We start from the raw sequence: 25,974 nt of genomic DNA, 5'->3' as shown, positions 1-25,974 counted from the left end.
TTAATTTTTATTGTATGCCTTAGCTAAAAATTTCAGTTTTGTTAAGTAAGAGGATAAATTCTGTATTTGAATCAAAAATAAGCATCCACACTTTATTTCTCATATTGTAAAAAATGAAGGGAATAAGATATGGTGAGCTTACTACATGGTAAATATGTATTTATTTGAAAAGATCTTCAATTCCATCTGGTCTCTATTTATTTACTTATTTCTTCATATCCTAAGTACCTGAATGTAAACATACAGACACAGTTTGAGATGTTTATTATGATTAGTAAACGATTCTCATCTGGGTAGGTAAAGTTGGGTGAAGTTTGTTCGTATGATTAAATTCATTCTTATGAAAATAAAAATAAAATCCGAACATTATACGACAATCTTGCTGACAACTATCTCCATTAAAACTAGCTCTAAAATCAATATTAGATTGTAAAGTTCAGTCGCTTAGTTAAACAATCATACTATGGAAGGATTGATTGAATTTAATAAGCATTAAGAACAAAGGTCAACAGGATAGTAATTAATAGTCAGTGACTAAACAGTGTAAATATTTCATTTCAACAGATTCTCCGTTATGAGTCAACTAGTTTAATGGTAACTTCTTTGACTGTGATAATGAGCGGCATGGGTTCGACTTTTACCAGAGGCATCGGTTCTGAACGTTTTTTAAAGAGTTCCAAGTTGCATAAAACCTAGATCCAGGAAATTCTATTAGTTTCGTTTATCGCTTAACAGTCAGAATATAATGCACGGGATTTCACGTTATTTAGATTTGTAAACGAATTGCAACTTCATTGGTTAAGAGCAAACAGAAGAATCGGAATTCAACAGAAATACTGTATAGATTTATTTCGCTGACTTTGAGCTATTCGGCATAGGGCTTTATCTAAAATGCTCCAATGAGCACCTAATTAAGAAATTCAAATAATACAACGATCATGGATTTTGTCAGTAACAATCAGACTTCATTTTCCTACATCTCCAACTATGGACAATTTGTGATATTCTATCATCTTTAAACACTGTCAATGTTGATTTACTGGTTTATTACCGGCTTTGTTGACTTCACAAACGTCACTGTTTTCATCATAACCTTGGTAAATCCGTCTACGAATTGCATTGAGTAATAATTTGGCTGTCATAAATGAATAAATGTTGTAAAATGACAATTCTTAATGAATACAAACATTGTCAGAGGGTTCTTTGTTAAACAGTAATGTACAGGAAATAATTTTACCGTTAAGGTTGAAAATACAATAATGATAATCAAAAATGATGAATAACACTTACGAAGCGTAGATTTACGTAATTGCTCCTGAGTTTATATTTGAGTTGTGAATCAGATTTTCAAACTGAACTAATCGAATTCGGGTTTACACATATGATCTGATGGTTAAAAATCGGGTGTTTTTAGTCACTAACGCGTCATTTCAATATATAGTAACAAAATTCCTATCTTATAAGCATTATACATTATATAAATATTCAGGAAATGTATAAAGAAAATCCTTGAAAACGGAAATTAACCAATATTCAAATTTATATACATAAATGTTTACAATCGATTTTTCTCTCATAATAATCTGTATCAAAAAAAATATTTTATATAGTTGAGACTGAAATCCGATTGAAGCTAGACCACATGGAAAACCTAAAGCCTGGATGGCCGTTCCGTCCTATTGTTGGACTCCTCAGTAGTACTCATCCACGATCCTGCACTCGCGAGATTCGAACCAAGGACCTACCAGTCTCGCCCCTTCTGATAAAAAAATACTTGATGTACAAATTCTACAGCAATCACCTTTCGTTTATCTAAACGATACAAGAAGAGGATATTATATTTATAATCAATGTAGTGGGGGATATTTCTTGAGTTTCTCAGTGATTAATTTAGCAATAGGTTATGGATATTTTTTTAAAAGCGCTTACATACGTGAGATTAGCATAAATGATTAATTGGTTAGTTAAAACAAATCTCAAACAAGGAAATTCTTAGTAATAAATGTTATTTTTAGAAAAAGTGAAAGCCCAGACGTTTGAGTAGGCTGACGTCAATGAACTATTGTAACTGTATTGTTATAACACTACAATTGATTTAATTATGTACTGATAAAGAACAGTTGACTAAATCGAAGATTATTATCAGAAGGGGTTTTGTGGAGATTTCAGTATTTGCATAGTTGAAATCATGAGTCAATTGAAGTTAGACCACCATGAAAAACCTAGTGACTGATTCCAAGAGATATTTCATGGAGTTCTAGTGAGGAGCAGTGACCAGTGGAGTTCAACCAGATCTGTTGTAGAGATAGGAACTCACTAAAGACAATTGGTGAACGGTTGCTCAACTTCATGGATTGGTTGGAGTTAGACATTAACACCATCGGATGCCAGCTCAGTGGTCTATCGGTTGTGTGCTCTGGCGCGAGACTGGTAGGTCCTGGGTTCGAATCTCGCGAGTGTGGAATCGTGGATGCGCACTGCTGAGGAGTTCCACAATAGGACGAAATGGCCGTTCAGTGATTCCAGGTTTTCCCTGGTGGTCTAGCTTCAATTGACTCATGATTTCAACTATGTAAATTGAAGATTAATTCACCGAAATTGATGCTCTATTCAAAAGTGAATAAATAAATAAAAGTGACAATACCCGGTTGATTATTCAAATATTTATTTCGTAAATCATCATTTATCACTTATATGTACACAGTAAATATTTAACTAAAGTAATATAACGATGAATTGGTAGGTTGTTGAATTATTATTATTATTAGATAACAAATAATTGATGTGAAGTAAAGGTCACAAAAAAAATCAATAAGGCTACAGTTTTCAACTATTGTATGATAATGATATGATAGTCAAATGATTAATAACATCAAAAATTAACCTTTTTTTTTTAAAACGAATATATGTCTCAACGAAGATGAATAACTTGAAGTTCAATAAACGATTTATTTAATATCTGTGCCTGGGTGTAATTAGGTCAAATATTGATCCTAAAAAGAAATTTAATCTGAAATGACTGGTCTAGTCAATACTAGATTGTGGTATCTAAATGGAGTGTGACTTATTTATTTGCTTCTTTTCAACTAACAAAAAATGCTAATCATTAGATAGGTAAACAAGGAACAAAGCAAGTGGGTAAGTGATTGAGAGAATAATTAGGCAATTAAGTAAATAAGTAAATAGATGAGTAGGTAGGTAGGTAGGCAGGCAAGTAAGTAATTGAATGGGGAAGTATATAAGCGAGATTGTAAAATATTGTCTGGGTTTAATTCATAATGCAAGTTATCAAGTTCAGCAATGTCCACAACTGCTTCTCCTTTTACCAAAGAATATCACGTAAAATCTCAATAAATATCAATCAAGTATTGTGTATTCTCTTTAAATTATGTCATAGTATCGATACTTTATATATTCAACACCTTCTTGATGTGTCCATTCAAGTCATGATGTGTATATGCCTTTATGGGTAAATGAGGAGCACTATTCTTTTTTTATTTTTTTACAGTTAAATACACCATTTTCCTCTCCATAAATTTTTAAAAGAAGGTCACATTTATGAAACGTTAACAATGTCGTCTATTTCAATGAATCTTCACAAAGTGAAAATTATAAAGTCTTTTTGTTATATCTAGAGCTTTGAGTCTTACTATGCCGCGTACTACTAGACTACTTGAACGATCGAACCCGCAACGTTGCAAGAGAGAAGACAGAAGAATACTAAGTAAGAATTTTATTCCCCCAAACAATGTCAAAATATGCTACAAAAATCTCATGTACTTATAGTTTTTTGGCTGAAAGTAAATCATCATTTCGGACAGCCAATAGGGGGTCATTCTTATCCATTCAATAGGGAAGCTACACGTCGACATTCTAGGATATTCCCCTACCAGTGATTGGATGGAATGTCTTCGGCTCTTTCCGGGCTTCTTAGAGTTTACCAACAAGCCATCCTTACACTTTTATTTGGAATGAAACTTCATGGTCAACTGTTCTGTCCATGAAGGAGGCAATCAGAAACAAGTTAGCAATATTAACATTTTTGTAATGAAAATGCCTCATTGTGAATATTGACAATGAATAAAATAATGTGAATTTATTAAAGTTTGTGTTATACGACATTGGTAACTACTCAGTGATTAGTCAGTATAAACACTCCATTTTTAGAGTAGGTCAGTTTACGAGAGAATAGTTCAATATTAACAACTTTAACCGTGAAATTGAATGACAAGTGATTTAATATTGATTCTTATAGTCTTTTGAACTCGTCTTACTGACAATAGCTAGAAAGGACAACATTTAGGTTTGAAGTTCTCTACTAGTTATCACTAAATATCTCTATTCGATGCAATGACTTTTTGTTATGGTTCATTTAGTCATGAAATTGTGTAATAAACATTCTTATTTTAAGATGCTAAACTAAAATTTGAAACAAAATAAAATTTCAGATGAGAAGAATAAATGTAAGATTTTAGTGGATTTTCAAATCGTTGAAAATTATTAAAAACAGATATGATATTGTAACGCATAACATTTGTAAATATGCGTAAACGGGTTTTATCATTCTTATCAAGGTCAGCCCTTGAGAACCAGTCAAGAATGGCTTCATTTTCTTAACTTATGCTCATGAGTTCGAGGAGAATCGTTCCACATTTTCATGATAAATAACTGAGTTCATGAATTATTCCAATAACTTAAAGTAAAAATGAAACACATCGAATTAACGGCTGTCATTCTGTATCAAAACTGATTTTGGTTGAATATTAATAATGATAGTAATAATAATAATAACAATAAATGACCTGGTACGGCCGAGAGTGGGGAGAGTTCGCTTGGCCGGCGAATATATAGCCTCTAACAGGGAAGTCCTACTCACTGACTTCTCGTGGCGGGGGTGTTGTTCACAAAAGTGAGAGGACGAAAAGCGAATGTCCGACGCTTTAACCGGGTTGATGGATGTGGAGGATCCACCTAGGGGAGTTGGCAAACCCTGATTCCAAACCAATGTTGCACATGGGCTCCAGTATCCTGAGGGAACAAATGACGTATGAATCAATCGTTGGTCACCGGCTACTATGGGACTGCATCTCCTCACGATGCTCCACTGCCTTGTGGATCAGACCTTTAGGTCAAAGGCCCGGGGTGTGTCCTTTTAAGAAAACCACCTGTTTCGGTTTGGGCACCTGAGCAGTATCACACACCTCACACAAATCAAATGAGATTTGTGTGGCACATACATATCTGGTACATTTTTCTACCGAAAGATTTTTATTGGGTAAAATGAAATACAATAATTATTATGCAATAGTGTATTAAACGAAGTTAAACCATCTTTTCATACGATAACAAGTAGAGATAGATAATCATATACAATATCCTTAGCTTTTATAAATGAAATTGATTTTTATTTATTAAAGTACTTATTCACTGAACAAATTAGTTTCTTGTTAATTATATTTTATGCAAACCAGCATGGAAAGTATTGATTGGTTTTCATTTGCGTTTGAACAAACTATTTCATGTATTTCTTATTTTGAATAAAAATACAATCTATGACCTTTCTACTAAATCACCGAACTGTACATAAAAATATGACATTTTCGACAAGAAAGAGGATTTGTAGATTATATCACAGACTTATTTATTATAAAGCACTGAACGAGTGTTTCAATCTAGTAGGGGATTCTTCATCACTACCCAGTCACAACCACATCAAAGACCGGATCTCACACGCATAATACCAGGTGTGTGTGTATACAAATAATTCATACAACAGATTTCATTGTTATGAATCTGGTTTCCCTTAAGTTTATTTAACAGCTTGATTGAAACGGGTGAGAGATGAGAAATATCCCTCAAGAAAGTGAAAACAAAATGTTTCATGAAAAAACTAATCAATTTTGAAGAATACAAAGTCACCGAAATAGAATTTTAATATTTTTCACTGTAACAGTTAATTAGGTCTGTGTTGCATCAATTACTGGTTTTTACTGAGTAGCGGAGATCGTCAACATCATACAGAACTCATACGACGGACTACATTCAAAGCGGTGTACGGAGGATAGCTGACAGACGCATTCCAAGTGAAGACCGGTGTCAGATAGACTATTTGGGCTCCCCAGATGACCTGACCCTTCTATCCTGTACACACGGACAAATACAGATCAAGACAACCAATGTAACAGCAGTAGGCGTCAACATACACAAAGGGAAATGCAAGATCCTCAAATGTAACAGAGAACACTAACAAAATCACACTTGATGGAGAAACTCTGGAACAGGTGGAAGCTGATGCAGAGATATGAGGGCGAGGATTGTAAAACTGAAAAGTACAAGATATTTATTTTTGAAAAAGACTTTAACAACTATGGTTCAACTATATATATACTGAGTTGTACTTTTTTTAATTCACTAGATAATCCAATCAGGACATTAAAGAAAAAACAAGTTGAGAGGAGAAATGTTTCTTTCACTTAGTTCCCTATCAGAGCTTCACAATAATTTATAGCTTCTATAATTCAGTATAAAATCAATATTAAACAAATCATAGTAAGTCAATTTAACAATACAGTAATTAGTCAGTCAGTAACATAATGCCTGAGAAATGAACAATTCCCTTAATCAACAATATGGATGGATAGGTGTATTAAGTATTGATTTTTCGAGTAAAATGTTATTTTGATTATTCGAGATATTATCAACTTGGAATTCTTTATCTACTACCTAAGACTGAACACTGATATTGTGTGGATAAAGCACTGATTGTGCTTTGATTAAGTGAAGTTCTTTCATCATCAAGAAAACGCAGGCAAACGGAAAAAGTGTATTTTCCCACTAGAAAAGAAATTAGAACAAAACTGATAGAATATCATAAATTGATGTTTATTCATCTTAATGATTCAGTATTAGGTGTTATCGCTGGAAATGTTATCAAGAATAATGGTGAAAGCTGTTAGCATACAGTTAAAGAGATTGGTATTAAAATGTTGGTAGTATGTCTCAGTTTTGTCAATTAATCAAGCAATGATTAGCTTTCGCTAAACAGCTTGTATAAGATGGCTTATAAGGGATTCCTTGATAGACTTCTAGTTAGCCTACAGAAATTTATGTCAAGTTCTCATTTAGTCAGCCATCATCACCATTATTATAGAGCCAGGCATAGATGTGTGTTAGCTCAAGTTGCCATTCTACATTAGCTCAATGAGATGAATAGCAAAAGAGAACTGAATATAATGTAGTCGCTATGATAATGAGAACCAGTGAACAACGAGAACGTGGATCGAAACAACCGAGTGTAGAGATATTATGAGACAATGGAATTTATGATCGAGTTCTATGTTGTCTAAGTCTGATTAAATGAATATCTGGTGATTTAAACACACCTTTACTAAGTCAAATTGTGGGGTGCTGATATCTATCTCATTCTTACACAGACTATCCAACCACCGCTTCATTATATTAATCATCCAATGAAAACCAAGAATATCAGGATTATGCAAGAAGTACTTTATTGGGACAAGAAATCAGTTCTAAACCATTATCAGATTCTTAAATTCTTATTTATTCATGGTATGGAGAAATATCAACATTCAACCAGTTTGATCGAGTTGATACTGTTAGTTATGTTCACAAAAAGCATGTCTTAGAAATATATACAGACACGTATATTTAACAGATCACTCTAATCTTTCAGAAAGTCTTACAAATATCACACTGATCCATATATTACACAATTTCTAAAAAAGAAAAAAATGTAAACTATGCATAAATTGATTTTAAAAATTTAGTTGATATGTTGAAAAAATACAGACCAAAATGAAAAATATTATTCAAATCAATGAAACACAATTGATTGAAGGTTACAACCACATGTCCCACTACTACTGCATTGATTTAAGTATATACACATAAGAATGCAGGGAAAATATCAATGTAGCATTAATAAATGAACTAAGGATTATGATTTGAAACAATTTCAAAGAACAAAAAATCATGAATTCGCCTGATGGTTTGCTGAAAGATTTGGATGACATGGAGGCAGATTGATAAAAATGGTGCAGAAGTATTCACTCTTTTGACTAATCCCAATCAATCTAAAATAAAAACATAGCACAAACAATATCGGGTCCCTTAGGCTAGTGCCCATATTGCATCTTGATTGAAAGAATCCGATCAGCAATAAACAAATACAACCGTCATTACTAAGTCATCAGTTATTTGCAAAAAACGTCTATTGTCACCTAATTATTACAAAATTCAATACTCTAATTTATTTGTATTAATTGCTTGAATGTTTTCGTTGATGCTATGAGCTGCAGTTAATCACTCTTTAGGCACATGTGCAGGACACTCAACTGACGAGTCCTAAATAAATGCGTATTCCTTCACTAGCCACGATCCAACTCTGCTTAAATTCGATACTCTGTTCATTATGGCTAATTTCTATAAAAGTGATGTTTTATGCATGAAGGAACGGATTATCAACAAATAGAAAGGATATACTTCCAGAATGTCCATACAATTTATTAACCTTTTAGGCTGTCTAGTTCAACGATGAAACACTTGCCTGTATTAATGAGTTCAGAAATATTAGAACAGATAAGAATAAGGTTAATTATGAAGATGATTAGATACAACGAAAGCAACTTACAATCCTGAAGGGTGTTCACACTGTTTAGATGGAATTTAATTAACCCTCCCGTATCAATATTTTAGCAACATATTAGTGAAAATTGATCTTTTCAAGTGTACGGTGTCGACACATTCAGAATCATTAAAACGTCCCTAAGAAAGAGATTGATTGTGAATAAGATAAAGCTGAGTGCTAATAGACATAGCCACTTCCCGGTTACTCGCATCGTTGAAGGATATTTCCTCTTGTATTGCTTAAGGGTTAGCAGTGACCTTATTGATTTCGGAGCGTTACTTTACATCCAAAGAAATAAATGCTTTTCGATCACACATAGTCTTATTGTCAGTGGACTACGTGTTATTATTACCGCCAATACTGAAAATCTATAAGGTGGCATCATTAAAGATGCTGGTTATCCATGAGGAACACGTTGCTGTGATTAAATTATAGTACGACTTAGCCCTCGGACCTCTATCGCTACATAATTCAAGTCAACATTCAATGAACTCACACTATAAGTTTCTTTCATCATTTCAGATAACTTCAATTAAATATATTGTTGAAGTAGTCTGTAACTATAACTAAAAAGGAGAATAATTAGTTAACACTTTTACGAAAAATTATTATAACCCATTAGTAGCATGAATAGGTAGATGATAATTACTAAGAGAAATATAATTAAGACAGTAATGAATAACTAAATTGTATGGTAATATTCAGTTGTATTATATATGAGTACACGAGATAATTTACAAATCCCATGACAGTGCATCAAGACAAACAATAATACATGGGACTAATAATTAAATTTTCAAGAATATTAAGATATTTCAATCTTGGTGACATCACTAACGAAAAATCAAGTTTCAACAAAAGTTACGATTACAGATGCAAAATTGAATATATATGTATGTATATATATATAAAACAGAAAGAGATTTGTTTGTGTGTGTATTTGAAGGAGAGAGAGAGAGAGAAAGGTTAGTAAGTACGGCAGCTAAAAATTTTGAAATTTGTAAACAAGCTATCTACTGGATGGGGAAAACTAACCTAGAGCAAATTAATTTTTCAAAATGGTGTTAGAAGAGGCTGTTAACTATTGATAAAAGCATGAGTAAATATACACAAATTCACACACATACACAAGTGTGATACAAATACAACAAATGATTAGAACTTGTACAAACCCATCTCTTTCTTACATTAACTTGAGAAAGGATTCAATAAGATAACTTTACATACATATATATATAACATATAGGTGAAGAATAACAAGTTAATGAATTTTAGTAGTGAAAGGACAAACAAGAGGTAAAGAACAAATGTTAAAGTTTAATGATAGACAGTAAGCAGTAAGTGCATATGACAATGTGATTTTAAATATGAAATTGATGACACGAACAAGACAAGATCCAAGTACAATATACACATCATAACAATATGCACAACATGGGGTCCTTGAAAAGTAATGATATATATGACTAGGCAGATTATGAAGATTTAAAGAAAGAATGACAGTATATGCAGCGCAAGTTTGTAAAAAGAATTCAATTTTCTACAAGACAGAGACTGAAACACCATAAATTTTGGAAAATGTGAAATGAATAGGAATAAATTGTAAATAGAATATATATATATATAATATGGACAACGAATGAAAAGTGTACAATCTGAAAATTAATATAAATATTCGAAGATGATGATATTTGAAAGTAAGGTTGAATAAAGAAAAAAAATTGGTGAAAACACATGGGTTGGTGTAAAATAATTTTGCCAGAATTCGTATACACATAAGGATCCAAGAAAAACCATGAAAGAAACTATCAATATACATTATACACATTTCTTTGTATATAAATATAATTACAACAAGGATATATAGAATCCAGCGGAATCTCATTTCCGAAGGTTGAACACTGTACATGTGTATCAAGTTAAACAAACCAAACCATAATAATTAGTTTATATGTATATGTATCAACAGTAACAAATTGAGAATGAAGAAACAGGCAGACAAACAGAGGGGACTAGTTGTATAACAAAATTTACATTTACATTTATATATATAGATAGATACAGAGTAGCTTTCACTACGTGAATAACATGAATAAGCACTGAACCAAAAGCTTAAACTAAAACTAAGAGATAATGCTTTGTTCATATCACAATGAAACCTACACACACACACACACACACACTAAGTTCAATGTATTCAGCCGAGACATTTACAAACAAATAAATAAACAAAAAATGGGGGAATTTTTAAGCTACTACTGTCTATGAAGCGATCTGTATCAGAAAACTTATGTCAAAAAGATGTGTGCTGCTGATGATGATAGTGAATAACTAGTGATGTGCAAGTAGTAGTTTAAAGCGATTGCAAACACTGAATTAATGAATACTAAAATGACAAGAAGCATAACGTATTGTTGGTGTTGTGTTGCTTTTTACAATAAAGACAGGAAAAACAAAGCTAGTTAGTATACATTGTGTAATGACAGAGACAAACGACTGGTTGTCGAAGAAAAATGTTCAAAAAATGAGAGAATTATAACAATCCACAAATGGTATATATATATATGAAGAGACAAAACTAAACTAATAAATGTATATAGAATATGGGGAAATAAGAAATTAATAATAAACGGTGCTCTAATTCACTTATCCCTGTTCGTCGTTACACTGTAGTAGTAGCATAAAGCAACACAGATTATTGTAGTTGCAATAGTAACAAACTCTACGTGCGATGATTAGCTTTGTCATTTGATGATTTGTGTGTAGTTGTTGTTGCTGTAGTGTTAGTAGAAGAATCGTTTTGTTGTAATGTAGTCATACCATTACTTTCAGAGTTCGAACCAGCCGATTTGCTGGCTGCTGGCGTCCCACCATTATTACTATTGTTGGTGTTATTACAACCGCCATTGTTGTTACCAGTGCCGTTATTATTATTACTATTATTTGAAGTTTTAGAAACATGATTGGTGGAATTATTTGAAACTGATAAATTAGTATTGTTATTATTAGTTGTATTATTATTATTGTTGTTATTATTATTATTATTTGCAGATGAGCTTTTTCCAGTAGTGTTATTATTCCCGGCCACATTGTTATATTTTTCCAATTTAGCTATAATATGCTTGCCATAATTAAATTTGCGTAGAACATTTTGCATAGGACGGATTCGATTAATTAATACACGACGTTGTTCAGTATCAGCTAATTCTAGCATACGTTGAACTACATAATTTGCATATTGATCTTTCATCATATCAACTAATGATGAAGAGATGTTATTAGTTGTTACTGACGAGGTGTCTCCATTAATATTCACATTAGAAATTGGATGTAAAATTTCTTCAATTAATACAGCTCTTTCAGATGGTACAGCGTTGGCAATTGCTTTCTCCATAACATTCGATGCAAATTTATGCGAACTTAAAGCACATACACGACCACGTAGATTTTGAATAATACGTGATTTATCCTCATTTGAACCATGCTCTAAAACATGCTATCATCAAATAAGCAACAAACAAAAATATACGTATACAGATGACTATAAACATATATTCATATTCAGGAAAACATTACAACAGTTTAGCGTAATGATCATGATGATATGAATAGACAACTGAGAAAAACGAGAGGGATGGATATAATATAAGTAGTCCATTTTTCCTGTGTATTATTCAGAAAGCCAGAAACACTAAAATCATTTGTTGAATAACATATAAAAATAACTTACAAACACTGAAAAATCATAAAATGGAGATGACGTAAAACAGTAGGACAGAGTAGTTATGATACTAAACGAGTAGATAGTAGACTACTCACCCCCGGACGTTCAAAAATGGAAGAACGAAGTGTACAAAAGTAAGCTCACAATTTAAATTTTCTTTTCCTCTGTTATTGAGAGACAAGTAAAATCATACTAATCTATCATTCATTACAACGATCATATATACTTTCCTAAATATTTTTAAAAGGTAGGAGTGATATTGTCAAGAAACCACAGTTGCTAAATCTCACTTAAAAAAGAATCCATAACTATTAAGAAAACAAATTCATCAACGCTACTCCTTAATCGAACTGTTTCACAAACCAAACAACTGTAAACTTAGAAAGCTACTACGATATTCATGACCACTATAAATATTGCTTCCCAACAGTTTCAAGTATCTGTGTGGTTGTCACAGAAAGGTGTAGTGCTATTTAAGTTGTAAAAAGTCTGGATAGTTGCTTTGTTCATTGAAAACATTATATTTACATACTGACGTCTGGCAGGGTAAATGCAAGTGGTTTTAACAAGCGTGAAATAGTAGTTAACTGGAAGTAGTAATCTAGTAAAATGTTAAGTTATTTATGGTAGATTAGTAGTTACAGTAAACAACCTCCAACCACTATGTTCTGAAACCGCATTATTTATCACATTTTAAATGTTGACTAAGGTACTAGTGCTAGTATGAAATAAATAAACGGACAATACTGTTTGTGTTATATCCTAGCGAAGATATGAGTACGGGTAACTTCCGGGACCTATTAATGGACTATTATTCTATATGTATTCTTATTGTTTAACTATTGAGTAACTAGATCGTGTGTATCTATATTCATCTTATTATAAGCTTCATTTTGACCTATAGATTATTATTATATGATTTACTGTTCATAAATTATATTTAGTTTACTGATTATTGTATCCCACGTCTACAGCCACATTTAGCCTGATCTTGCACAAATATTATTTTCTATTTTATGGTGTGATGCGGTCTGTCTGTCTGGTATATAGACCGAGTATCCTTGAAATAAATGATTCGCATAGCAGAAGCTGTAATTGGTGTACTGGACTCAATTGGAAGGGCTAGGCGGACAAAGGACCAATAAGGACGCTAGACTGCTCATACCAGTCGAATGTCATTGTTTTGGCACAGTGTTAAGATTGGAAAAGTTGTGTTCCGATTGGTGGATAATTCACGTGATAAAAGGCCGGACATAAAACCATAAAAAATTGGCATACGGCCTTGTTCTTTTTTTAAATTCATAACAGTTTGTACATTTTAATGTCTATTATAGGTAGGGAGTTGTAAAAGATTGATTTAATCGATACGAAAACGATTAAATTATATATGGTTTAACATAATAACGTTATTGAAGTCTCACTTGAATGACGTAGTTGCCGTACTGATCTTTGACTAAATGTTCCACACCTTTGTGTAGTTCATCAAGAATAGGACGTGTTTGTTCCGGTAGGCAATGTTCCAAAATGCGCTGAATAACTCGACAACCATAGGGATGTGATGAAAGTAAAACCACCTTAACAAAGTATAACAGAAAAATAATAATCAGGTATATTTTTTATTTGACGATAGAGGTTTCATCCTGAAAATACCGCTTCATCAATGGTCGCAGATGTAGGTAAAGTGAGGAGCATATTCTTAGTGATATGAGGAAGTTTTTCTAATCAAGATCAACCTGTATTATTCAGAGATAAGTTAATGAACCTTTTCTTCTTAAGGTTCTAATATATTTTGACATCGACCGGCTAGGGGGAATACCAGTATGCAAACTTCTCAGGAGAGAGGTCATAACCTAGGCTATTCTACATGATACTGTAAGATCAGACAGATCATATGCTGTCTTAAGGTTGCATGGTATGTAAAAGATGGGAGAATAATAAGCAAAATGTTCATGAAACCAAAATCATCGCCCACATATCTGTGCCAGAATCAGTTCAGTAACATGTATAAGTAAGAGGTGTGAACATCATGATTCAGCCTATGAGATAAAATTTCCTACGCGTCCTTAGTCTTTCTATTGTGAATAGCTGTTTACATAATTATCAAAAACTGTCTGCTATGATTGCGTCGGAGAGAAGATCATGAAAGATGGCCAATGCAAAAAATAGTTATAGGTGAATGTCAGTTCTTAGAGAGTATTTTATACTTTTAAGGCATGAAAATTTAGTCAGTCTTGTGCACAAAAACGTTATCTTCGCTAAAAGGGATTTGTCATTAGTATCATTACGTTTAAAAACTCAATTATTGCATGGGAAAAAATGCTGTGAAATGGAGACGGATATGAAAAGAATGAACAACGATTGGATAGAAGTAGAAAAGAAGGCCCAGGACAGAGTGAGTTGGAGAATGGCGGTCGGGAACCTATGTTCTATTGGGGGTAACAGGCGTAAGTAAGTAAAGTAAGCATTACACAAGCTCGGGGCTATCTGGACTCAGTAGCTAAGTGGATAATGCAATGGCGTTTGAAGCGAAAGATACTAGGTTCGAGTCCTGGAGTGAATATTAACTCCGGAATGCAGGTACATCCAGCTAATAAGTCCCAAATAGGATGAAACCCGCATCCCGAATACCATTCCAAGCCACCATCCACCTCTACTCATAATCAGTCAGTCAATCAGTTACAACGTAGAACTTCGTACGTACGTACATCAGTTCGAGTTGCCATACCACATTAACACAGAGATGAAGTTGTCGATTCAAATCCCATATTGGTAAAAGTAGTAAGAGTATAAGTATTATGTGAAAGATTAGGGTTTGAAGATGTTATTGAAGGAGTATAATACAGTGAAATAAATTTGGAAAGAGAAAAAGGATAATGCTTGTGACTTAAGGCAATATCGAGGCAACGAGCACAGGATACACATATGTGAATAAGAGACTGGTTCAGAAACCATCAAATATGTAAACTGTGAAAGCGGTTATTACACTGATTTCGATAATAGACTTACAAACTTAGCTGGGACAGCGGTATGTAGCAATAACATGTATAAACCGTTATATATATATATATATATATATATATATATATATATATATAAACTCAAATTTGAATTATATGCTTAAGCTTTCTTCAGAGCGTAATATTCGGCAAATGTTTACATTTAAAATGACAACGGAAGCCACCAAGCCGTAGTCTTTTGAAAATCATGAGATTTTAAAAGATAATAGGGAATCCCACTTTTCAAGTTACTGAAGCCCGATAGAATAGTTTCATGACACTAATTAGTTCAAATATAGTGACACATTCCCACTTCAGAGTCGTGATTTGGAAAATTGAATTAAAACTAGTAGGTTATCATTGAAATACCGCTAACTTTATCTTAGTTTGATCAGATCTTATCTCATAGGCTTAGCACGTTACTTATTGCAACAAAAGCTAACATTTAGCTAGTGAGTTTATAATTGTTATCACAACTAAATGTTCTATTTTATTTACCAAGCACTACCGTTATAACACAGTACGATATATTGATAAACCATACATTATGTTTGCTGAAGTTATTTCTTTAAAAAGGTTGTTCAGCAGCTCAAAACCCTGTGGTGAGTGAAGATAGGAGAAAAAGCTATACGAAATTTTACAGCCTATAACTCAGTGTTTACAAGCGACTTAAAGATACATTTTTTGAATTTCTATTAATAAGTCCGTTTTAGTCAACGTAAGACTTGCCATAAATGTACATTAGTTCAATTTGTCACACTATAACAACATGGTGAATATGAAATCGAGAAGGTAAAATGATCAACACCATTTACTACTTCAATCTTTAACGCCACATTACGGGTTGACCTTAATCATTTCTGAAGCAACACGTTGGGTTTGAGGAATGAGAAACAAACCTCAAACATTTTGAAATGCATTTAACCGAATATAAACCAGGTAGTCATCAAGGCAAGAAATATACCAAAAATAACTTTTTCTGTGTTGTGAAACGGATCGGAAACGAAAAATACTGACGGGGAAACATACTTGACCACGAAAAGCTGAAATAATAAAATCAAGTTCTGAAGGTGGAACACATTCAATGCATTTTTGAATAACGTGATTCCCGTTTTGATCTTTTACACACCGTGTTACAAATGGTCTCAGTTCACCAACTATGTGTATTTTTGCCTCGGCTGGTACAGATTCTAATGCTTTTTGTATAACACGACAACCATACATTTGAGTAGCGAACTCAACGACGTGACCTTGTAAACGTTGAGAGAGCAGCTAAAATAAGAAAAAGTTGTGATTAGGAAGCTAACTCTGACAAAAGTTAATTATCACATTGAATTATATTTACACTCCAATAAAAATAACTCTCCTATAGTTGTCCCCGGTATATATATATATATATATATATATATATATATATATGATCGATGTTCTAATCGGTAACCAAGTACAAGTTTATACCTTCGCCAATGAGATCACAAGTTATATGGTTTTTGTTATCAAGTGTTTGTCTTTTTTAAGGGATAGCCTCGACATTTTTTTAAAAATTTATATTCTCGCAGAGGCCTTTGTCACTATCTGACTGGCCATTGTTACTTTTAGTTTATTAAATTGGTTGGGTCCCAAGGTCATTGCGTGTTACTATACAAACAGAGTCATTCAATTTCAATTTCCGGATTCTAGCGAAAACATGAAACGGTCCTGAAAATCAGTTCTTCTGTATCGATATTCGGAGTGTGAATTATTAAAACTGCAGTGTTGTCGTCGTGTGTTAGATGTCCGGTCATCTATCGAGTTTCCATTAGTTTGGTCCGTGTCTCAAGATTCTCCATTATTATAATTATAAGATTTCCGTAGGATCAAATCATGATCGAATTATGAAACTTAATAACATTCATTTTCGCGTCATACATTTTCTACATCCATTGATGCGATTCATATGTCTAAATGGTAGGAGTAAATTAAACACTATTCAAGCCTATGGAAAAACAGTCACTGAAAATCAAATGTTCTCGATCACTACATTATTGTTATGTGGAAAGAACTGCAATTGTCCTTTAATTGTAGGACAAAAATAAAACAAGAACAGTAAAGAGTAGTTAATTGCAACTTATCAACTACTCGGAAAAAAGGGTTGTAACCACTCATCATTAGAGAACTTACAAAAAACTGTTGATTTAGCTCAGAGACATCATAGAGGTAGATTGAAAAAAAGGCAAGAAATTAGAAATAATTCAGATAATCCATTCACATGGTTGATTACTTATAGAAAAAGTATGTGAAGAACAAGAGGAAACAGAAGAATACGGAGGCAGGACGATACTAGAATTAAGCCATTGATGTAATTCAAACTAGAAAATTCTATAATCTAGGCTGACTGGATAAAATAAGCACAGCTCGAATGATAATACGCATGAAAGGGGCTTTTTAAATAGATGTTATCAAGTGAACCAAGAAATGGTGAATGTGTTAGTAAAACAAACATGATTAATGCAGATAACAAATAAAAATTGCATATTATCAAATTACTGACAAAATGCTTGGTGGAACAATCGAACTTAATATTTAACTTCTGAATAATGAATGTGACTACATAAAAAAAGAATAATAACGAAATAAACCTCACTTCTTTTTGCTCTTTTGTTCCAAATTCAAAAAACTTTTGTATCACATAGTTGCCAAATACATCAGTCATTAACTTTCCAGAATGTGGTAGTATTTCATTAAAGACTGAATTTTTTTCAGCGGTAGTAGCGGTCTCTAATTTCTGTTGTATAAATCGAGATCCATGTTGGTCACGGGCGAATTCGACCATATGATCACGTAACTCTGACAGATGCATGTGTTGGAACCGTGCACTTGAATTTCGAAAATCTTCCAAAAGTTGACTTCGGCTAGACACAGTGGTAACAACGAGTGGAGTAGATGTAGTAATGTTCACACCTGAAAGTAATATAAATATGTCGTGAATGCGACCAAATAGATGTTTAGCATTTTAGTATACAATAATTAAGACTGATAAGCAATAAAATTCAGTAAATAACCATAAAGTTGTTATATGCCTCTGATCAAACTTACCAACAACCGAACTAGGCCTTGATGAAGCAGTACCAGATAAAGTCAAAGGAAGTGGTGAAAGTAAAGGGGCTGGAAGTCGCTGGTTGATATTTTGGTGTGATTGAAGAGCAGCAGCATAATTTGGACTTTGTTGAACAGTTTGAGAATGTACGGCAGATAGTAGACCAGGACTACGACCAGTAACTACAGGCATAAGGGGTGGTGGAACTGGAGCTCTAGTTCCTAAGAGGGCCGGATGGTTCACTCCAGTAGGTCGAAGATTAGGGTTGGGACCCATGCCAGGTGGTGGGGTAGCAGTAACAGCCACACCCGATGCAGCAGCAAAGGCGGCAGCAAAAGCACGATTTTTATGCATCGATGCTATAAAATAAATTATCAATATTCAGCATTAGCTAGCTAATGGAAAAAGTTTTCATTAAAGCGCGGTTTAAGATGCTACGAATTTTCGTTGAATTGGCCTAGGTTTAAGCCACATTTATGCAACTTGCGAAAGACGTGTAAGTAAGTGTACTAGGCTAACAGTTATGTCTAATTTACAAGAACTAATGATACTCGTTACTTAAGCTGGATTATATAAAAAAAAGTTTGCACAGATACAGAACAAAGTCACTTCTGGTCTGTATAAATTTTAGTTAATCAGTCAGTCAAAATCAACATAGACTATGGCACAAATGTGCGCTAGCCCAAACACGTATCTCATTGCAATGTATGTCAACGAAATATAATCTTTTCTATCTGAACAAAAAAGTCAAGTATTGAAAAATCAACACATTTGAAAAAAATACGCCGTTAGAAATCATGTGTAAATCTCAACTGTTTTCCATGAAATAATCATATAAAAGTATACAGCATATAGTAGTGATGCCAGTCTGTTTGGTTTGGGCGCCCGGACAGTATTCCAGCCCTCACACAAACCGAATGAAAAAGTGTGGCACATGTATATTTGGTGCCTCCTCGTACCAATGTTTATGTGTTTAAATAAACAGTCAGTTCATTATGAGGAACGTAGAACCTAGGACATATGGACATTAGTCCAAGTTGCAAAATCATAACATAGTCAGATAAAATTCCCGAGATATATTGCAGTAATCGAAGTAGTAACAGTGTTACCGGTAGCATAAATGATTCAGCATACAGGACATAATTCGAGTAGAAAAAATAAACTTGAGAGATTAGGCGTACAAGATACCTTCAAAACTTGGGGTTTAAAGGGAAACAAAGAGTAACTATGTCCGTAACATTGCGCCCGATTTTGAGTCATACCACCCGACATCTCCAACCACTGATTACAATAATCGCGAGAACCACAGACTGGTGGCATATAGCTAAAAATATGGCCCAGCATAATGGTCAATGACCATATGGACTGATGCCACGTCTTGGTTTGACCGCTTCTATATTTCTTCCAACGTCATTCAACGTAGACAGTGATTGGGGATAGGTTATGTCTCCCAATCAAGTAGACTTTCATATACATAAAAAATAAAGGTGATTGAGTCCATTAGTGTTATTGTACATTCAACTTAACGAGCTCCAGACTGCAAGTGGTCAAAATTGTGATAATAAAAGAATTAAAAAGGTAGTAACAGTATAAACAACTAAAAGTGCAAACCAACGAAATAGTTTAATTTACCATCGAAATTGAATGGATATGGTGTGGCTGATGAGAACCCAGTTGAAACAGATAAAGGAGGTCTTTGAAGTCCTGATGGTGATGTTGGCGAAATATGCATGCTAACGGCTAAAGCTCCAGGGGGTTGCGAAATGGGCATGCGACTGTAACTAGATACATCTCCAGCCACTGAGTTTGGACTACCACTTGCTTCCGGGTGTAGAAGACCGACTGGTGGTAGTAGATTTATTCCCTAAAAGATAAAAAGTGAAACTATGACACATACACACACAGATACTAAGTATCAAATGAATAATAGAAAAAAAGTTTTAATTTTCACCAAAACAATTATTACAACAACAAACAATGCTCACATTAGGTATCGAAAAGTTGCCCGGATTTAATCCACCAACAACTGAACCGGAAGAATACAAGCCTCCAAAATAATTAGATGGATTTGTGACGACACTAGATGTGAACGGAGAAACTAGGGGTGTCGACGAAGTGACAGTTGGAGCAATACAATTTGAAGAGTTATTTGATACAACGCTACCACCACTAAGAGCAGTGCTATGTCGTTGTTGTTGTGCAGCATTCATTAACTGTTGTTGAGCTTGGAAAAAAGCAAAAGCTCCGGCAGCAAGACGAGATTGATCTACGATATTATTGCCATTTGCAGATGGTGTAATATTATCAATAACTGTATTCGGAGTCGATGATACAACACAGCCTGGATTGTTTGCCATACCATTAGCTAATTGTTGCATGATCATAAATGCAACATGATTCCATTGTGGTGCTGAAATAAACAATCAGAAATACTCTTCAAAGCAAAAAAAGTCTGTGCTACCGACAAATAGTGAAATATTAAACTGATTTGATATGCAAAAAGACAGCAAATGACTGAGGATAGCACTTTGATAGGTGAACACTACTGACAGTAATTGCGAGTATGGTATTAGGTTTTTAACTTAGATTCAATTCAGCCCACTTATTCACGAATAATTAAATAATAATATTTTCTAAGGCAAGGATTCGGTGATTATGGATTCATACTTTTTTTCAAGAAAAGCTAGTAATTGTGATATTGAGGTAGTGCGCTTTAAGACTAAAACTTCTGCAAACAATTTTATACTGGTTTAAAATAGACCTTGATAAAAAGAAATAAGTATCTTGAGAGAGCTATAAGGTGATGGGAAAAATTAAAGTTTCGATTAGTTAAACTTAGAATTCTTTTTTGAAAAGACTAGCATTTGCAAGAACGTTTACTGTTTAATTACCTTGTATATTTTGCTGAAATTTATGTGGATTTTTGGCTTAACTAACTATGTTCTATTTCCATTTCGTACGCAGGGTCGTAATACTTTCGGAGTAATATTTTTTTGGTACATTATCTCATTTCATCTTCACTACATTGGCCAGACGCTTATTAAGTGTTTCGTAATAACGAGTGATGCGTTAGTTGGTGCTATTCAGCAATAAAAGTAAATATTTGCATGCTGGAGAAGAAGGACCTTGCAACTAAATATCTTGTGCAATGCCTAGCGAAAAAATATTTGCTTTCTCAAAATAAATTAAGTAGAGCATGATAAACAAAAGAGATTTACGACCCAGTGTTTGTAATCGAAGCATTTAATTCAACAATATATCATCATCATTGATTATACTGCTTTTGTAGCCCACTTGAAAGTAACTTTAGTGCAGGATTCTTTCTAAGTAGTTCTCAAACATTATGCAGTAAGTTCTTTCGATTGATAAACATATACTGAAAGTTATTTTACTCAATATTGCGTACAGTTTGGTGTCAGTGTTATAGAGTGCATCTGTAAAACTCAATATATGCTGTAACTGGGGCACACGGAGTAAACTATTGTTAATGACACTAAAGACTTTATTATGAATTTAGTTTACAAAACAGGATAATTGTATCCTAATGGTTTTATGCATCATAATATTGTATTACTGTATTAATGAATCATTATTTTGAAATCCTTGAACTGATAACAATCAAAATAGGTAATTTTGTCACAAACTGCCTTCAGCTGATGAACACAATTGAAAATTAGAAAGTACTAGATAGTATTTTTCTCATAAATATTATGAATTGTCAGTTGTGCGTACCCAATACCTTACCAACGGACTGAGTTTCGATCTAAGTAAAAACAGCTATATTGTGGGTTTTAACTTTTACAAGATGAACACCATCATTAGAATGAAAAATGAACTGCAAAAACTCTGATCTCAATATAAAAAGTAACTAGTTTAAATTAGGAGATACTATACAATAGTCACGGCAAGCATAGATTACAATGTAAAAAGCAAACAGTAAAAAGAAGAAAAGTCAAACCTTGTGAAAGTGGTGGAGGAATTTGACTATTATTACTGTTATTATTATTAGCTGCACCTCCTTGTGACATAAAAAGTGTCATAGCCATAGCCATTGATTGCGGATCCATCATATTTAGTTGAGATGTGGGAGGCATATTATAACCAAATGGAAAATTATTATTGTTTACAACAGTGGATTCACAAAGTGGATTCCCTTCGAAATTTCCTGGTGGTAACTGAGAAACTGAAGATGTGGCTGATGCGGCTGCAGCTGATGGTAAAGTTGGTGTAGCACAATTACTCGATGAAGGTGAACTAACAGCACACAAGCCAGGTGGCGGCAAAATACCTGGATATTTTGTATAAATATCATTCATAATGTGAGCCTCACTTAGCTGTAGTAAATGAATAAAAATCAATAATTGAGTTATTGAGTGGAAGTCAAACACAGTTATTCCAGAATTAATACTAGATTCTTCTGTAAACAAGTGAGTAATATAATTTTGAACAATCAGAGTGAGTGTAAGGTGAGTCAGTCTTACGCAAAGTGGAACTTGACACACGTACGTTTACAACTTTTTAAGTTGTCACACATCATCAGTACAGTCAAATGAAATTATCACGACAAATATCACAGTAGTACAGGTAATGACACAACATTACTTTCCACAGAAGATATCACACATCGAACATACGATTCAACAAGGAAATGTCAATTACTGAAGTAAACAATTCTATAAGATAATTCGCAAACATACCATCTAAGGGAACACAAACAGTGATTGCACTTCACCCATTCACAACGATTCTCAACAATCTCAATCAAACTCTCTAATCATTGCTGCTTACGATAATCATCCAAATCCTAATCACGTAGCCTCCAACTATCTACATGGTTCACTCAAACAGGTAGTACATTCATCCACTGATGTCAGGTCTTGGTTTGTTCACACAACCCTACTTTCCTTCCAAACTGCTCCCATATCAAACACTATCGATCACTCAGTGAACACATGTCACACATCTCCGGAACATCTCAGTCGATAAACGTTCATTATCTCATTAGTTTGTTTACCATTCTTATCTACTTCATTTAATCTAAACTCAAAATTAATCCCTCCATAGTCCCAATATATACGAGCAACTCTTTGAAGGCATCTATGATCACATACTAGTAACCTATATTCTCAAAGGCTGTGTTTCACCATCATAAATTAGAACTGAGAGAAGTGTTGTGCAGTTTGCATGCTATTAGGTTGGTATACAGATATTTCACCTACGCCACAAGTGACGTAAGTTGGTGAACGTCAACCAAGCTTTCTGAATCCGTTCCCAGATTTCATTAGGCACAGGTTGACCAGGGCTGAGACTTACAAGGTAAGTGAGCAATACACACACACACAACCACTTCATTCTCTATCGTTAGTTAAGGCGTTAACGTAGATTAGTCCTGAAACAATGTTTGCATCTAAAAAGAGAGCACTGTTGAATAAGGTAATTCTTTAATTTTGTTTACGTTTTAATCAAATAAGACTATATCATCTGCGTATCCTAAATCAACGAATCTGATGAGTCAAACGATGAGGTTATTTGTAAAAGAATGTCTATGAAAACGTTAGGTGAAAATGGGAAAAGCTGATAACCCTGACGAATGAAATATGAACATAGAAATCAAGCACTCATGTGTTTGACAATTAGTAAATGGTTTTTCTGCTGATGTTAGTCTATTGAGAAAACAAATATTTCATCACAATCTGTACAGAGCTCCCGAGTTATTCGCCTCAAAACAATTGTTTCACAGGTGTATTATACATGACAAATACAACACTTTCTGAATCTAATGAATCCGATCAATGAAAACAATAGAATAATAGCAATAATAAACGGCGCCATGAAGTCCACAACTTATAGCTGAGTTCATTAAACTATCAGGAACTAAACACCGCTTGTTGTTAAGATCAATAACCAATAGTAAAACAACCATAAAAATGCTTCAAATACATGTTCGAATGTTAATTGACAGTAGCCTAATTGTTTAAGTAGCTGTTTGACGTGTGAAACAAGAATTCCAAATCTAGTTTATATTAAGTGTTAAGGAAATGAGCATTAAAAACAGAAGGGATTGGTGAGTATAAAACATGAATACCTGAAAGGTTGGTCCAAAAGCAGAACCTTGACCACCGACAAAGGAAACAGGAATTTGAAGAGGTGTTGATGATGCTGGTAAAGTAGTGATGTTTGCTGAAGGTGTGATAAGTCCTGAACACTCAGACTCAGCTGACTGACCGAAAAGAAACAGTGGAGGAATAGCAAGCAATGAATTTGGCATGGCTGTACTTGAAGGCAAAGGGAACAGATTTGATGTAATGGTATCGGACATGGAATTCAAATCAGAATTGGACACTGATGAGCCACGAAAAGCAGTTGAACGAGGATTGATCAAAGTAGAATTAGGTTGTGCAAACAACGAGGCGTTTGATCTAGGCATTGTAACGTCATTATATGCGTCAGACTGATCTTGAAGAACTCGGTGTGAATGTTGTAAGGTGTCGATGTCATTAGATTCCGATACGAGGCCCATTGCAGACCCGAAAAGAATGGTAGGTTGCGTGCTCAGAGGCGAAGATGCTGAAATTGACATAGATGATGTAACGTTGTGTATGGATGATGACCACAGACCTGAAGGTGCATGAGCTCCAAACTCTGGTGCATTTGAATGGTTTATACCATTTTCTGAGTTGTTATACGGTAAGTTAATCGGTTCGGAGTCTTTACATTCGGGAAACAAATCACGCCATGAAGTTGTATTCTACAGCAAAAAGCAACAATCGGAATTCATTTTTATTCGATATGTGTGGAAAAGTGTCATTCCTTTTTATTAGCACACCTAATTATATAACCACTAAATTATCAAAATCAGTTATTACTTCTATAGCAATTAAACGACAGACAAGATTTCAGCTTTTTTTATAAATCGAATGCTAGAGTAATCATTGTAATAAATTTTGCCAGTTATAACACTTTCGACGTTTTAATTGACACGGAATATACGTATAATATTTGTGTAAGAGAAAAATTGAATATAGGCATGGTTAGACACGTAACTTATTTATTAAGTACAGATTTGTGTATTCGGCTTTTAGCCACATTTGTTAGTGATAGTGAAACAAGACTGTTCAAACCAAAAAAGGTGAAGTGTGACTCGAACTTGCGATCTAATTAACACCTTAACCACTATAAGATTACTATTCTATCGTTGGTGACCGGCTACCATGGGACTGCATCTCCTCACGATGCTCCACTGCCTTGTGGATCAGACCTTTAGGTCAAAGGCTCCTGGTGTGGCTCCCTAAGAAAACCACCTGCTTCAGTTTGGGCACCTGGGCAGTATCACAGCCCTCACACAAATCAAATGAGATTTATGTGGTGCATATATATCTAGTGCCCCTTTGTACCAATATTTGTGTTTAAATAAATAAATAAATTCTAATGAAAGTGAATGTCAGGACGAACAGTTGGGTAGAGAACACAACCTAAATAGATTCAGAAACGAAACCGATCAGGTTAGTCTGCGTTACTAATAGTGGATTTT

The 25,974-nt window shown here is 33.9% G+C and overlaps 1 protein-coding gene and 1 non-coding gene across 3 annotated transcripts in view; one reads left to right on the top strand and one right to left on the bottom strand.

Annotated features, from left to right (window-relative positions):
- Positions 1–6,723: 6,723 nt before the first annotated feature.
- Smp_155000.1 (pumilio, putative) overlaps positions 6,724–25,974 on the bottom strand; it is a gene marked incomplete at its 3' end in the record, with an annotated part of 32,719 nt that continues 13,468 nt past the window's right edge. The window contains exons 4-13 of one of the 2 annotated variants that reach the window (XM_018790566.1): positions 24,529–25,191; positions 22,402–22,777; positions 20,429–20,853; positions 20,076–20,307; positions 18,443–18,802; positions 17,991–18,307; positions 16,397–16,639; positions 13,793–13,945; positions 11,736–12,143; positions 6,724–6,834 (exon numbers count right to left, since the gene is read on the bottom strand). In XM_018790566.1, the coding sequence (XP_018646195.1) occupies positions 6,724–6,834; positions 11,736–12,143; positions 13,793–13,945; positions 16,397–16,639; positions 17,991–18,307; positions 18,443–18,802; positions 20,076–20,307; positions 20,429–20,853; positions 22,402–22,777; positions 24,529–25,191 (3,288 nt within the window). Of the gene's footprint in view, positions 6,835–10,906; positions 12,144–13,792; positions 13,946–16,396; positions 16,640–17,990; positions 18,308–18,442; positions 18,803–20,075; positions 20,308–20,428; positions 20,854–22,401; positions 22,778–24,528; positions 25,192–25,974 lie in introns of those variants that run through there. The other variant, XM_018790564.1, reaches the window with a different exon arrangement.
- On the top strand, positions 14,860–14,930 carry Smp_tRNA_00090_Pseudo_TTG.1.1. Its single transcript has one exon. It is a non-coding gene (tRNA).

The sequence above is a fragment of the Schistosoma mansoni genome (genome assembly GCF_000237925.1).
Source record: "Schistosoma mansoni, WGS project CABG00000000 data, supercontig 0062, strain Puerto Rico, whole genome shotgun sequence".
NCBI lineage: Eukaryota > Metazoa > Platyhelminthes > Trematoda > Strigeidida > Schistosomatidae > Schistosoma > Schistosoma mansoni.
Note: the sequence above shows the minus strand (reverse complement) of the source record. Positions and strands in the feature narration are given on the sequence as shown.